At 33.7% G+C, this 16,159-nt stretch overlaps 1 protein-coding gene across 2 annotated transcripts; it reads right to left on the minus strand.

Annotated features, from left to right (window-relative positions):
• Nucleotides 1–252: 252 nt before the first annotated feature.
• On the minus strand, nucleotides 253–10,895 carry LOC131049981 (pentatricopeptide repeat-containing protein At2g13600). Of its 2 annotated transcripts, none has more exons than XM_057984100.2 (3): nucleotides 8,436–10,895; nucleotides 8,142–8,256; nucleotides 253–457 (listed from the first exon to the last, which is right to left on the minus strand). In XM_057984100.2, the coding sequence occupies exon 1, from the start codon at nucleotides 10,650–10,652 to the stop codon at nucleotides 8,715–8,717; it is 1,938 nt and encodes a 645-aa protein (XP_057840083.1). In that variant the 5' UTR covers nucleotides 10,653–10,895; the 3' UTR covers nucleotides 253–457; nucleotides 8,142–8,256; nucleotides 8,436–8,714. The 2 variants fall into 2 exon arrangements, with proteins under 2 accessions (XP_057840083.1, XP_057840084.1); XM_057984101.2 differs by lacking the exon at nucleotides 253–457 and adding an exon at nucleotides 6,857–8,048.
• Nucleotides 10,896–16,159: the final 5,264 nt, after the last annotated feature.

Here is a 16,159-nt window from a genome sequence, read left to right on the forward strand (position 1 = left end):
TGCCAATACAATTAAATGTTATTTCTATGAATAACAAAAAAATCGCCAAGATTTTATACCTTTTTTGAGAGGGGGATTTCTTAAAGTTTTCCTTGACTGAAGCATAGAACATTCATAAGACATAACATATTATATATAAAACTATAATATATTTGTACTATCAAAGATCATTCATATACATTCACAGTATTCATATATCTCCTTGTTACATTATCTATCCTTTTTATATTAAATTTTATATATCTTCTTCATATATCTACTATTATTCATATCTACCTTATAATTCTCCTTCCTTTATTACATTACATCTTTTGCTATACAATTATATGTTTGATGGGAGGTGACCCATACAAATTACTCTGAACCTACATGATTTCTCATAAGTTTAGGGCTCTGCAAGCTCTTTGCAATGAAGTGCAATAGGATCTTCGATGACTGCGCCTCCATTGCTCCTTTCCTACCAACACAAGGCAAGGAATAAATTTTATTTATATACAAATGAATAATTGGTAATTAACCTGGAACAAAGCCAAGCTACCCAACCAACCACCCAATGCAACCAACTACAAACATGTATTATGGTTATCATTTATGTTCATAATGTTTGTGAGTTATTATTAACATATTGCAATAGTGATAATATAATATTATACTACGACTGTAGTATTCAATGATCCCCCCTGATTATATCTTACACTAAAAAGAACAAATCAAGAAAGTACAAAAGGCATCAAACATCACTCATGCAAGAGAAATGGTAATTTTTTTAGCATGTTGCTCTTGAGTGGAACAATATTGGATGTTCACAAATGTAGTGGCACTAAACCTAAATGTATTTCATAAGTTTGTAAAAAAAAGGATTCTAAATAAACTTCAACACGCTTTGATTGTTACAAAACAAAGCTATCGAACATATCTTAGGAACACCCATGCCTATCAAAATGTGACATAAGTATATCACCTTAGGATAACTCCACAAGTACAACACGATATTTTGCCTCTATAGAAGAGCAAGCAACAATGATTTTTTTTAACTCCCCATGAAATATCATACCATATTCCAAAGAGAAAATGAAGCCTGAAGTAGACTTCCTATCATCCACAGAACATGCATAATCTACATTTGTTGCTAGGAAAAATACGCAATCTTTTTGTACTCCAAACCATATTCCATTGTACCACGGATACTTTGTTGATTTTGAATGAATGACCTTAGGTTCCACCATAAACCTAAAGAGACAGTTGATAGCAAAGCTAATAATGAGCCTATTGTAGGTCAAGTAAATGAGACTACCAATGAGCTAGTGATAAAGAGTAGCATTCCCTTGAGGTGATGGATCATTACAGGAAAGTGGCAATCCTATCTCCATGAGGGATCAACATACGTTCAAAATCTTCCATCCTGAGCAATGTGTTGTCACATTTCATCTAAGTGACAAAAAATATTTTTTTATTACTACACTTTGAGACCAAGACAATAATGCAGGAGCTTGAGATTTATCATGTGTCAAACGATGATTTTAAATCTCCTCCCGTGCTCTTTGAGGAAGAGATTGGGATCATATGGATTCCTAGTAATCTATGTTGAAGGAGATGCTCATTGTTCTTGATGTACCAAGCTCAAGGAAACTATTTTAAACCATAAAGGGATTTCACAATTTTGTTGGCCAATTGCAATATACCCCTCAAGTTAAGTCACTAAGAAAGGTTCTTTTGGCTTCCATCTAGTGAGCCTACCAACCAAACTATACTACCAATTCCAAAACCATTCAAATAGTCTTGGTCTTTTCCATGGGGGCAAAAGTTTCATTATATTTAATACCTTCCTCTAAGAATAGCCCTTAGCCACAAGTCAAACTTTATACTTGATTTAGGTAATCCATTTGGATCCAATACTTTCTTCCTTAGTAAAAGATAAACAAGTTTCTATGTATTGTTCCTCGACAATGTTTTCTTCCTTAATGAAAGATAAAACAATTATATGTATTTCCTCAACAATTCTTGATATTTGGCATCCATGGCATCTTTGCCAAGCAGTGACTCAAGAGCTTGTTACACTATCTTTGGATTGGAACTTTAAATAACTATGCACATTAGAGCCAAGTTTGCTTGCGAAACTTGCTACAAATTTTTGCCCCAGTGACAAACTTATTTGTAGCTACACCAATATTGACATCCTTTATTGTGGTATAATACCACTTAAGAATCTTTTTGTGCACAAGAAACAAATCCTCTTCTTGTGCTTCTTCATCAAGTTCCTCATCTTCAAGTTTGACAATAATTCTTACTGTTTGAGAACTGACAAGCAATGGTGAGGAAGAGATCTTGCATCTGTTTTCCTCATAAAAAATGCCATCCCTACTAATGTACATCTTCTTTGTAACTAAATCCACAGGTCAATATCCCTTCAACTCTAACTTGTACCCAAAAACAATATATTTCAAAGGATTTTCATCCAATTTTGTCCTCTACATAGGCTTGGGAATGTGCATGAAAGTAGTACACCCAAACACTCTAAGATGTCAAATGGAGGGCTTCTAACCCATGCTTCTTCAAGAGTGATGTTGTCAAGCACTTTGGTGGGTGTTCAATTCAACAAGTACACTATGTATGAACTACTTCAAACCAAAATGTAAGCACTTTGAAAGCATTGAAAGTTGTTGTTTAGGATTTTGAAAGTTTTTTTATCTCTCCAACAAAACAAATTCACCCTTATTTCTCCTCAACTATCTATAGAGACAATGTCACAAATGTCATTGTTGTACCTATATTAGGCACTAGATGCCATAATTCAACATGACAACATTATCTATAAATATGAATTAGAGGCACCATTCATATTGAATGCTCTAAGGTTTTTCTTTGTTTATTACAAACAACAATAGACAAAAAAATTGAAAAAAATTACACAAAGTTTCTTGTATTTAAATAAATTAAAAAATCTATTTTAATTGCAACTAAAAAATAATATACCTTTTGATATGCAAGATTAAATTATTTGCACTTTTGTATTACTTTGGACTTACATTGAAAAGAAAATTATAAACATTTGTAATGTCCCCTTCCTAAGCAAGTTCAACACGGAGGGACCTTTAGCCTATTTAGTTGATTACCGCATGCTAATGAGTGAGTTTAGAGAATCTTAGAGGCGGTATTAGAAGTAGATTCATGATCAAATAATTATGACGAGCATAATGCTCTTTTTTGGAGCCTTTTTGGGTTAATTCTCCTACACTTACTATGTTTAGTGAGACGGTTATAGGCAGAAACAAAGTCAATTGACATACTTACTATTTTTAGTATTGTCAATGGGTTCAGTTTTGATGATCACCTCAACTTTTGATACAGTCCAAGGTCTTTAAATTAAATAAGAAGTTATAAGTTATAAGTTAATAAAGTTAACTTTATTGCTATTTTAATTTATTTAATGAAAGTACTATATAGGTCTATTATTAAATTAAAGTTGATTTATTTTAATAGATGGGTCTTTATTATTTAATGCTACATTGAAAGATTAAAAAGGAAGTGACATTTATATTAAAAAAACTAAAAAAAAATAGAAAATGAAAAAGTAGCAAAAAGAAAAACAACACATTTCCAAAAAAATAGTGAAAAAAAAAAAAATGTTTTTCAAAAAAGCAACAAAAAAGAAAAATAAAATAAAATAAGAGGATTGGGGTTCTCATTTGAGAAAGTTGAGTATTTATTTTGATATTGCTTCTATCAGGGAAGATTACTTCTTCTCTTTGATTTGTGAGCATGGATACAATCTCAATCTCGAGAATAAATTAGAGTCTACATTTTCAAATTTGCAGAGCAAGATTGAGGAGGGTTTAATTTCTATTTTGCTGGTTGTATCATTTCCCTTTCTGGTTGTACCATTTCCAACAAGTAGTACCACTTCTTGAGGGTCAACGTGAGGATTCTAGGGTAGTTGTTGGGGATCTTAGTTACCAGAAACGCGACGGGAGACCACCGTTTTGCGTTTCGACAGCCAAAATGGGTTTCCCGTTGGCGGACGACCGTTTCTCAGTGGTAATTTCCATTTCAAACCATTATCATTAAAACTTTAACAAGAAACTTGGATTTTTTAAATTTTTTCTCTAATTTCGAGCAGTTCAGGTTCATAAATGGCAATAAAGTACGAGTTGGAATTTGCCCAGTTAACTATCATAGAAACTTAAAAAAAAATTCTAGTGGATTTATTGCACTTCGTCTCATGCATGTGATTTTTAAATTTTTTTGTTTTATTATATAATATAATGAAAGTTTAAATATAAATATAAATTTTATAATTTTTATTTTTAAATCATTTTTGTTATATTTCATTAATTTTAATTTATATACATATTTATATTTATATTTGCATACCGGTGTGTATATATGGGTATATATAATATATATACACATGCATATATGTAAAGGTCGTTTCTTATAGGCAAACTTTTGATATCCCGTTTCTCGTCACGTTGTCGTTGCCATTTCGTTTCTCTTTTCTCGTTTCTGATAACATAGTTGGGGATTAAGGAGCTGATATCTGCATTCACTGAATATCGTAGCTACTTTTGACACTTCTAGACACAATCGTGCCATTTTGGAGTATTTTGGTGAAGAACCTAAGGTTTCTGGAACTTGTACTTGTTGGTTACCATTTTGGAGTATTTTCGTAAAGAAACTAGAGTTTCTAGAACTTGTACTTGCTACTTATTATTGTTGCATCATTTATTTCATTCCCAATAAATGGATATGTTATATTTGTGTTTATAATCAGATTTATCCATCTAGATATCTTCAATCATTTTATGACTAATTTTAAGAAATGAAGATTGCAAGCATTTTGTTTTATTTACTGTTTATGCAATATAAATAGCTCTTTCTATTCTTCTATGCTCTCTGTCAAACATTCTCAAAACTCAAGAAACAAAACAAAACAAAAACAAGGAAATACAAGGGTGCCTATTACACCATTTGATTTTGTTTTAAAATACTCTTCAACCTAGAGTTTTCTTTCCTTTTAAATTGGCTTCCCGAAAATGCTTTCTTTTTCCAAAAATAGAACTTTTGAAAGGAGAAATAATGATATGTAACTTTTAATAGACCGAAATGCTTCTCTAGCAGAGGCGATGGAGTTTGTTTCACACCATATATCTTTCAAAATCTTTAAAATTCATCCTCAATTTGCTCTCTTGTAATGAATTTTAGTTAACTGGAGATTCGTCACACAGCTAGCAGTGATGCAAACTTTCTAGGAAGGTGTTTCAAATGTAAAAGAAATAGTTTTAGTTTCTGTGAACCTTCATGCCAAAATCCTACACGACTAGTTTTTACCTCTGTTTCAAGCCACTGGCAAGAAGTGAATGTAAAGTCTCCTTTATCTGATTTCCTGATGGGCTTCAATCACCCGTTCAAATAGAATTTTTGTTAATTGTGCACCAACTTTCTACGTGAAAAGATTTCAAATGAGATTCCTTCTTTTCGCCAAGTTATCTTCACTCGGTGGTCATCTCATAGTCGTACTTCTTCGATCAAACTTTGCATTGATCAAGATTCTCTTAGTGTCTTCTACGATGGTGTTACGCCTCTCTTCATGATTTATTTGCAAGTAATAATTCAGTCACACGCTTTTATTATTGTCTAATACCAAATTGAATCCAGAAGGAATGGGGTGGATGGTTTAGTGGTGGCTAAGATTGTGCAGCTGAGGAATCCAAAGAGAATGCTTTGAAGACAAGACAACGGGAAGCTATGTACCCTCATCCTATAGCAAATCAAGTTCTTCCGAACCGGGAAAATTCAAACTCTTTTAAAAAGATGGCGAGAGTGATGTGACTGCCCCTTAATGGCGTGGCCCACTATTCGTCAGTTCTTTATGCTTGAATATTTTTGGAATTTTGTTAGTACTTGTCCTGTAGCTATCAAAGTGGACATTTGGTGTCTTTCCCTGTTTTTTTTTTTTCAATTTGATTTATAGGGGGTATATTTTTGTTTTGGTGGGTGGTGGTCTACAATTCTGGTATGAAACTTTAGTAAATCTAATAGATGGAAATTGCTTAGAGCTATTTTCTGGTGTATCTACGTTGGTTCTCTCTCTGGTGGTAAAAAAAAAATGGTTGTACGGTGAATAGAGCATTTGTCATCTATGTCCATGAAGTGTTCTCTTTGTTTGACTTCTTACTAATTATCGGCCATCAGGTGTCTTTTTGTTACTAATTATCGGCTGGGATAGAGATGGTACAGGCAGGTTTAAAGAAAAATTTGCATCACATGACGAGCAAAGAAGGCAAAAACCCCCAAATACAATATGAAGATTTGAATACTCTCAAAGCATCTTGAATTTGTCAAGCGGACAAATAGCCTTGAGGAAGATACAACTAAAAAATCTTTTAGTTAATCTTTATCTTTCTTTCTTGTTTTTTTCTTTTTTTTTTCTCATGGATCACACAAAGGCTCCTACTGATGTAATTAAAATATCCATTATCCGTTCATTCATTATATCTGTTTTGCAAGTACTGGAAATATATGGAATTAAAATATTATAAAAGTTGTTATTTCTATTTATGAAAATATATCTTTTAAATTAAAAAAGCATATAAATTGATAAGGTTTTATTAACATTCAATTTCATAATTTTTTAGTCAATTTTTTTATTTATATTTTAGAAGTAGTAATTCACATGAACCCATCTCTCATGATCAAGAAGAATTTGCATTATTCTGAATTTCCAAGACAGAGGACGGGACAAACGGATTTGCGAATTGAAATTCATATACATAATGTAACTTAATACTATGTATAAGACACTTAATTTTCCATAGTACTCTAACTAAAAGAGTCAATAATATCTAGTCTTGTCAATTACAGAAAACAAATGTCACATAACAGCACATCAAAAGATCAGATAAATGAAACATAAATTTACTTGGTAAATGATGCCAACCCACCCTGTCCAAGAAAGCCCTAGTTGCAACTATTAATGTTTTCTGGATTTGATGTTACCTAATGGTGTGAAGTATACGGCTAGGTGATTCAGTTCAAAGCTATATGAAGATAGGACTCTACTATATAAACTTTAATAAACTCGATGTATGTGACTTGTTACCTAATGTATGTAGTACAATGAATACCACATTTTTATAATTAAAGTACGAAAATTGGGTATAGAGAAGGATATCAAGTGCGACATCCCTTCGATGGGAAATTGAAATTTGTAAATCCAATAATGTAGCATCTATAATATTGTATTTTAGTTCAAAAACAAAATATTAATATTCATAAATTCAGAAATCACATTGAAAAGTCGAGGGACTACCAACTGTCCCCGGGGTAGTTGAGGGATATTTGGTATATCCCCAGCCGTCCCCCTACGTTTTTGGTGCCATCCTCACTTTCATATACGCTTCCGCCATTTCTACAAATTGGAAACACCAAGGAAACATTTCCCGGTGTCCCCTTGTCCCTGCAACAGGTTTGTTTCACCCGGAAATGTGTCCCTGGATATTCTTGAGAATAATCCATTCAATATTCATTGTATTTAGATGTGAATTTTTTGAGTAAATCTCATTGATCCATATTTCTTGAGTATGATTCACATGAATACTTTTCTCATGAGCAAGAATGATCCACTTGGTGCTTATTGCATCTATTCACATCTAGATATAATTAATGTTAAATACATCATTCATGCTTATGAGAGATAGATTCATGTGAATTAATATGAATCAATTAGATTGATTCAAAAATTATTCAATTGAATCTTAATGAAACATCTCAATTTAACACACTACAAAAGACACCGCCTACTTAATAATATAATTGAATCCTACTAATAAATTACTTTTCCAAAAAAGAAATCTCTAACCATAAATGGCAAAGATACAATGTAAAATTTAGTACATATAACTTAATCACAAATGGGTAACCTTGATATAGGCACGAGAAAAGAGAATTTCAATTGATCAAGGCAAAAAGACCATACGAAGTAATAAACGATACAATACAAATGAAAAATTATATACTATACTTGTATAATTGAGTCCCAAATAGCAGACCTGATATAGGCAAAAACCAAATAGAACTAATTCAGACTACAAAAGAATATAAAGAAAAAAAGGTTGGAGTAAAGATTGTTGAGATATACTTACCTCGTATCGAAGCATTGAATTGATTGTAAGCCCCTCTCTCTCTGGGCAGTTTTGCATTTACTTGAAGCATTCCTCTTCTTTTGTCCCTCCAGATTTTCACTCAGAGACAGTCTTCCTGGAAACAGTTAAATATCATGACTTCCACATAGTATTGTAAAACAGGGCTTTAAGTAACTTAACAATTATAATTGCATACGACACATATGATATCCTCAAGTCAACAGCATATTCTGGCTTTCCAAACACAAACAAACAATTATAGAAACTGAAAAAGGAAAACCAATTCCTTCCTACCACTGGAAGAATGAGATCCCCTTCTTATCGTGCAAGCCTGGGATTGCTTCACTTAGAATCACCAACAATCTCCACAGGAACATCACCAATAACGATAGCTGCTTGCATCTCTCGCAGCAAAATTTCTTGCAATAATTTTAGAAATAAATAGGTTGCCTTGTGGTAAGCAACACATTCTCGAAAGCTGTTGACAACTCTAATTGTTGTTCCAGGGGACAATGTTTGACAATCTGAATGCAATTTGCTACTTCTGACTGTAGTGATAAAGGGATTATTCTTTCAACTCCACATTACACTACGTGTTGAATTTAAAGTATACCCGCTGCAATCATCTCCCAAGAAAAAATTTCCAACTTTGCATAGACCTCCTGTTTTTGCGGGTGTGAATCTAGCTATTACGCAAAAAGTATGTACCGTTTTATCGACTTCAATCCAGCTACATCCAGGTATCTTTTTAATTCCCCTATCTTTTATCAATTTCCTGACCCTTTGAACGCCATCCCACCTTCCCTCTTCTGCATAAATATCTGAGAGAAAAAGATAAGGTGCAGCATTTATGGGATCCAACTCAAAAAGGAGAGTTGCCACAAATTCTCCTAGCCCTATCAACTTAACTGATCTACAACAGCCAAGCAAACACATCCACACAATGACGTTAGGTTTGATTGGCATTTTGATGACGAAGTTTAGGGCTTCCTCAGCATAGCCAGCACGTCCAAGAAGGTCAACCATGCATACATAATGATCTATTGTAGGCATAATGCCATAAGACTCACTCATGCTATTGAATAATTTACAACCCTCATCCACTAAAGCTACGTGGCTGCATGCAAATAAAACACAAATGAAGCTTACATAGTCAGGGTAAGTTCCAGAGTTCTTCATTAGTTCAAAGAGTCTGAGGGCATCTTTAGCATAGCCATGCATTGCATATCCTGTAATCATCGCAGTCCATGAGACCACATCCCTTTGAGGCATTGTGTCAAAAAACTTGCGTGCCTTTTGTATGCTTCCACATTTGGCATACATGTCTATCATTGCATTCCCAACTACAACATTGGACAACAAACAGTTTTTCCTTATGCTCTCATGAATTTCCATACCCTGTTCTAAAGCTCCCATTTTGGCACAAGCTGGAATGATGCTGGCAAAGGTGCCCTGATCAGGTTGGACACCCTTTTGTTGCATTTGCTTAAAAATCTCCAAGGCTTTTTCAACAAGGCCATTTTGTGCATATCCAGCAAGGATCGCATTCCACGAGACCACATTTGGTTGAGGCATTTCTTTGAAAAGCCTTGAAGCCTCATCAAGAAAACCATTTTGGGCATATCCTGCAATCATCACATTCCACGAAACCACATCTCTTTCAGGCATTTTGTCAAACAATCCACGTGCCTTCTGTATGCTTCCACATTTTGCATACATGTCTATCAGGGCATTCCCAACTAAAACATTGGACAAAAACCCACTTCTAGTTAGCCTGTGATGGATCTCCATACCCTGTTCCAAAGCTCTCATCTTAGCACAAGCAGGGAGGATGGTGGTAAAGGTTGATGCGTCAGGCTTTACACCTGCCAATTGCATTTGATTAAAATCCTTCATGGCTTTTCCAGCAAACCCATTTTGTACACATCCAGCAAGAATCGCATTCCAAGAAAACACATCTGGCCGAGGCATTACTTCGAAAAGCCTCAAAGCCTCATCTAAAGCACCATTTTGTACACATCCTACTATCATCATATTCCAAGATACCACATCTCGTTCAGGCATTTTGTCAAACAATTTGCGTGCCTTGTGAAAACTTCCACATTTTGCATACATGTCTATCAGAGCATTCCCAACTACAACATCAGACGAAAATCCATTTCTAATTATGCTTTTGTGAATGTCCATCCCCTGTTCCAAGGCTCCCAATTTGGCGCAAGCTGGAAGTATGCTGGCAAAGATGAACCGATTGAGTTGGACATTACTTTTTTGCAATTGCTTAAACAGTGTCAACGCCTCTTTAGGAAGCCCATGTCTTTTGTAGGCTGTAATCAGCACACTCCATGAGAAGACGTTCCTTTCTGTCATGCAGTCGAAAACTTTCCGACCATTCACTAAACTTCCACATTCAACATGCATCATGATAAGCTTATTTTGAAAAAATGTGCCTGTAGCAAATGCCAATTCCCTGTCGATGAGCGTGTGGATTAACTTTACCCTCTGAAAGCGCATATTTTGCAGTGCAGGTCTGCAATGGATGAAAATACGTAGATGAGTGTGCAGGAAGGTTGTATGCAGCGAGAAGAATGTGAAGTGCCTCCTTCAATAAATCCTCCATACAGAGTGCTCTCAGATGGCCAATTTCATCTTCGAATCGCGTGTAGTTATTCATTCTACTGCAATAAATTATTAAACGCTACCATCGCGTGTAGTTGTTCATTCTATTTCAATGATTCCAATGACACTGATTTTTTGTTTGGGAATTTATTTGGCAAGCAAGACATAAGTCTAAGGCCTTAAAGTTGGTCTATGGTTTTATGGAGCGGTTATGTAAATTTATTTTCACTCTTTTTAGAATTTTAAAAGATTTTTTTTAATAATTAGGTAGTTTTATAGACTTAATATTAATAAGTAATGATAAAAATTTAAAGTTGGTATTTTTCTTTTTTTTATATATTTTGGCAATATTCAATGTTAAAAATTAGTTGAGAGTTTCCATTCTTCTAAGAATATTATGTGGAAAAAAAATCTTTAAGTCATTGGAGAAAATTGTCAAACCCCACTTCAAGAAAATGATTGAAAACTAATAACTTGGGCTCTTATTTTCTAACATTAAATTCTTCTAACATTTTTTTTTAATTTCATGGAACCTCACTCTTAAAAATATTTTCTAAAGCTCCTTATATATGACCACCTTTTGATAATCCAGTTGTTTAAAGATGACACCACAGCAACATATTTTTGTTGTAATATTATAAAATGTAAAGAAAAAAATCATCAATGAGTTATCATTAAAACATGTATTTTATATATTATGTGTCATCATATAATTTGGTATTGTTGTCTCATGAAATTACACCCTATTAGACTAGGTCTAGCATTCTAATGACACAATGGAAACAACCTCAAGGTGTGGGACCCTTGCAAATGAGTTTGAGTCTCTAAAGAAGGTCAACTTCCTCTATAATCTAAGTGTGAGTATTGGTACAACCCAACACTTGAAATCCCTACTCTAATCCTATTCTATTGCAGAAATGAAGGGGACACCAAGATCATAATTGTTTCTCCTTACTCTAAATAGCACAAAGAATCAATCAAACTATTAAAGGAACATACATAATTCTCTATTAAATTAGATCCTAAGAGTAAGCATGAAGGTTGGGGTTTGACAAGCGCTAAGAGGGAAGAGGGTTTTCCATAGTTAGCCTTCATATACAAGGTCAACATGTGATACATACATGGGAAATAATAAAAAATCCATTCAACATGGAGGTAAGGACTTTTACATAGCATATCAGAATGGAGAAAAGGTAAAATGATAGCTTCTATTTATTCATATGTCAAGAGCCAATTTATAGTTGTAAAAATGCCAAGGGAAAATGCATGTATCTATAAGAGAAACAAGGGAGAACCCTTTACAATGAGTCTTAATAACCTATTTAAACCATCTATGGGATTCTTGAGCACGAAAAAAATATAGGGGATGGGAATGGGTCAGAAACCCCCACGAAATCAGCTACCAAAATCAGAAAAGTGGATGGCACTCTAACAAAAAGAACAATCAATGAGCATGGATGTGAGTAGATCTTCTTTGCAAAGCATGACGAAAGAGTTATGGAATTTCCCTACAACCTCTACCTCCAAGAAAAGGTCATTGGGGCAATTGGAATAATAAATTTAGAATCAACAACAAGCTTCTGCTATGGGGATTAATGACATGGTCGTTAATCAATGTTTAAATATTTATTGTGGGTTAAATATGCTGGTGGGCTATCAAATGGTGTGGAGGGATTTGTCTCAAGTTTAAAATACCTAGTCATTAATCAAAAAGATCAATAGCCATCACATCTCCAAAGATATCCCAATTGAAAAGTCAATGACAAATAAGGAGTTTGCATGGCATTAGGGATGATTGTGTGTCATCAAAGTGCACCATTGCATTTGGAAGGGGAGCCCCTTTTCATGTTTCTACAAATGTGCAAACTGGACACATGGAATGTGTCATTCATTCTTTGGACCTAAACCTAAATATAACACCTTGATTGGAGTTGATTGGTGTTTGAACAAGTTTGGGGAACCTTGTCAAGCTCTGACAATAGCTTTGAAACCTCTTTATTTTTTCCAAGACCAACACTAACCACTTTTGAAACTTCTCCCTTCAAAGGGTGTGGCATGAACAAAGGTTGATAGTTTGGATTAGACAAGATTGTGACGTGTGAATTAATATGACAACTTGAGACAACTAACTTGGCAATCATTAAATGAATTAGGAAACAAGAATTATATGTCAAAAGATAAGATAAGATATATTTTTCAACCAAGATCCTCTAGAAATATTTCCTACGACCTAAATAAACTTAATATGTGAATAGAACCTAAAAGTGAACTAGATAAGTAAAAAACCTTATTTACACCAATATTGTGCAACTTAGGGAGTAGTAGATTATTGTGCAAATGATGCAAAACATGAAGATAATTATGGGTCCCAATTACTAGGTCATGTTAGGTACCCATTTATAATGCAATCTCTCATAGCCAAAGAAAAGGAGAAAACCTAGTGGGACAAAACTTCTTTCTAAAAGAGAGAAAAGATACAAACAAATTTATACAAGTGATGATGATTGAAAGACTCAATGATACCCCAAAAAAATACATCCATCATGAATATACAATCCATGACCCACCCCCATAAGAGGGAAAAATAGAGAGATTATATATTCCCCCATAATCAAATAGCTCTAATGTCGATGAAGAATACCTAAAGATAAAGGATGATCCAATGCTTGTAAGCAACATGCATTCCTTTGGGAAGAAAATATTCTAATGGATAATGTGGAAGCAACTCCATGTCCAAGCGAAAAAATGAGGGAATAAGTCTCAAAACATGAATCTCTAAAAGTAATTATGTATCTCCAAGCTTGAATGTGCCACAGCATAATCAGGATCTATCCCAATCAATGAAAATGACGAATCAAGTAACTGAGGAAATTCATGAATGTCAATATCCAAAGGAAATGAACATGGGATAAAATCTATACTAAAAATATCATCAAAAAGGAGAGGAACCCCCTTTAGTGTTTCTTCCAAATTTGTAGTATGAGACTACAAACAAATTAGAAACCCTTGTCAAAAATTCATCCCACAAAGAAAGATCTAAAAAATATGATCATCTTATTGAATAAAAGTGGTGGAAGCCACATGAGGTGGAGGAGTTGGGAGCTCATCACTAGTCTCTAAAATTCCAAGATTCAAATGACTAAACTTCTCCTCATAAACATGATCCACACTAAACGCATGAGTGTGAATATTAGTGCATGAAAAATTATCATAATCACAAGCAAAATGAGAAAAAAATACAAATGATATTTATGATCAACTATCTCAGTAGCAATGATTTCTCTAGTCTCCAAATCCCTAATATAAATAGAACTAAGTTTGAACTCGATTATTTTACCTTTTCCACTATGTGTAATTTGATAGACAATAAGGATATTATATGACAAGGATAGAACACAAAGTACATCATTGAAAGTTCCTTTCCCATGTAAATGAAACTTTTCCCACACACATACATATATATTTTTATTACCAATCAAAAAAATTGAAGAATTACAAGGGCCGAAAAAAGAGAACATTCTCATGAAATGCCATATAATGAGATGCTTATGAATCAAGAAGCAACTCCTAGATTTACAACTTGTACAGTCCAAGAGTGATTTACCTTTCATTTTATCTATCTCAATTAGAAAAAAATTAATTATTTATTATGTAGATATAAATGGTGTCGATTGTGATGTTGAAGAAGAAGAAGGGAATAGTAATGAAGCAAAAAAATGTTGTGCTTCTAAAGATGGTGTGTCAACTTATTAATTCTTTTTCTATATAATTGGTGCTCACTAGTCCATTATTTTTGCAACATGCATATTTTAACTTCTCCTTCATAGATACTTTCACTTTGGAAGAGAAAGATAAATCAAGGGTGCTATGTGTATACACCTAAAAATGGTATGAAGATAATTAAATACGTAGTTATTTAACTAATCTCCCTTCCCAATTAATTGAATTCACAAATAATTTGATTAATTTCCCTTTCATCTAATTATAAATAAATCTAAGAATTTATTTATTAAGTTCATTTCATAATCCCCTTTGATTAATTAATCTAAATTAATTAATCCTCCCCCATCTAAATTCATTCTTCTAATCTCGTAATTAGTTAAAACAAATCAAATCATGATTTGTTGAGATTAATTATCTTTTTCTTAATATTTGAATTTCTAAATTCAAATTGAGCACATGGCTCCTAACTTTTAACCACCTAACCTAACCCATTTTATCTAATCCTAGGGTCTAACTAACCCTATCCTCTTGCACATCCTAACCTCTTTTATCTTAACCTCTTATGGGTTGGATATTCTCTCCTTGAGATACATGGCACTTTTGCCACATGTCTCCTCCCTTGGACACTTGCCCTCTCATGAGCAAGGTTCCTTGACACTTGTCACCACAGAGATGAAAAGTGTCCCTTCCTCCAACCTCTTCTCCAACTTCCTCAATCTTGACCCTTGATATCTTCAGATCAAATCTGGACCGTCGATTCCTGTCACCTCAGCTTTGGCCTTGGAATTCCTATAAATACCCCTCATTTTGGAGCAATAAGGATCCCTTGCATTCCGAGTTTTTGCATTGTTATTATAAGCATTTTACATCATATCATCAAGCATTAATTGTTAATTAGATTAATCATAGTTCATTTTCATATTAATCTAATTTTATTTTATCAATCAAGTAGCTTGAATAGATCATTCTAGCTAAATCATTCATCATTCATCAATCATCGTGCATTTCATACAATTTATACAATCAATCATGAAGTAGCTACTCAACTCTTGAGTTGCCACTTTGGAGGTCATTTCTCTTATGAGAGCCAACAATTCTTCAACCTTCAAGGTCATCAATAATAGAGGAAGATGGGACATTTGAAAGGAGGCTATGGGTTTGCACCTTTAATTTAGATCTTGTATTTGCTTCCTACTTATGTTTTATTATCTCATCTACGTGTATGCTTGCTTTCAATTTACCACATATTTAGCATCACACTATGAGATAGTGATTCCTTAGTTTTTTCATTAGACTTGGAGTCCCAATTGTTCTACTTCTTACCTTTGCCACTTGAAGCCTTTTTATCTTTTGTAATAAGGGTTTTTGATTTGGAAGGCTTCATTATGCCTATGTGTACCAACTTGTCTTGTTCCCCTATGATTTGAGCTACAAATCCATCAAGAGAAGGCATTTTGTGTGGAATACCCAGAACATCCATACTGACATATAACACAGAAACAAAAATTAAATAATTGGGACCTAGCTTAGCAAGTTAGAAAGAATCAATTATTCACCCTTTATATTAACTCTACATTCAAACAAATATGGTCTAATAGAACTGAGTTGGTAAATAACTCTTGACTATTGTCAAAATTTGAAGGATTAAAACCCATAAGTTCATTCTCCAACTCAAACCT

Source organism: Cryptomeria japonica, chromosome 2, assembly GCF_030272615.1.
Source record: "Cryptomeria japonica chromosome 2, Sugi_1.0, whole genome shotgun sequence".
In the NCBI taxonomy this organism is placed as follows: domain Eukaryota; kingdom Viridiplantae; phylum Streptophyta; class Pinopsida; order Cupressales; family Cupressaceae; genus Cryptomeria; species Cryptomeria japonica.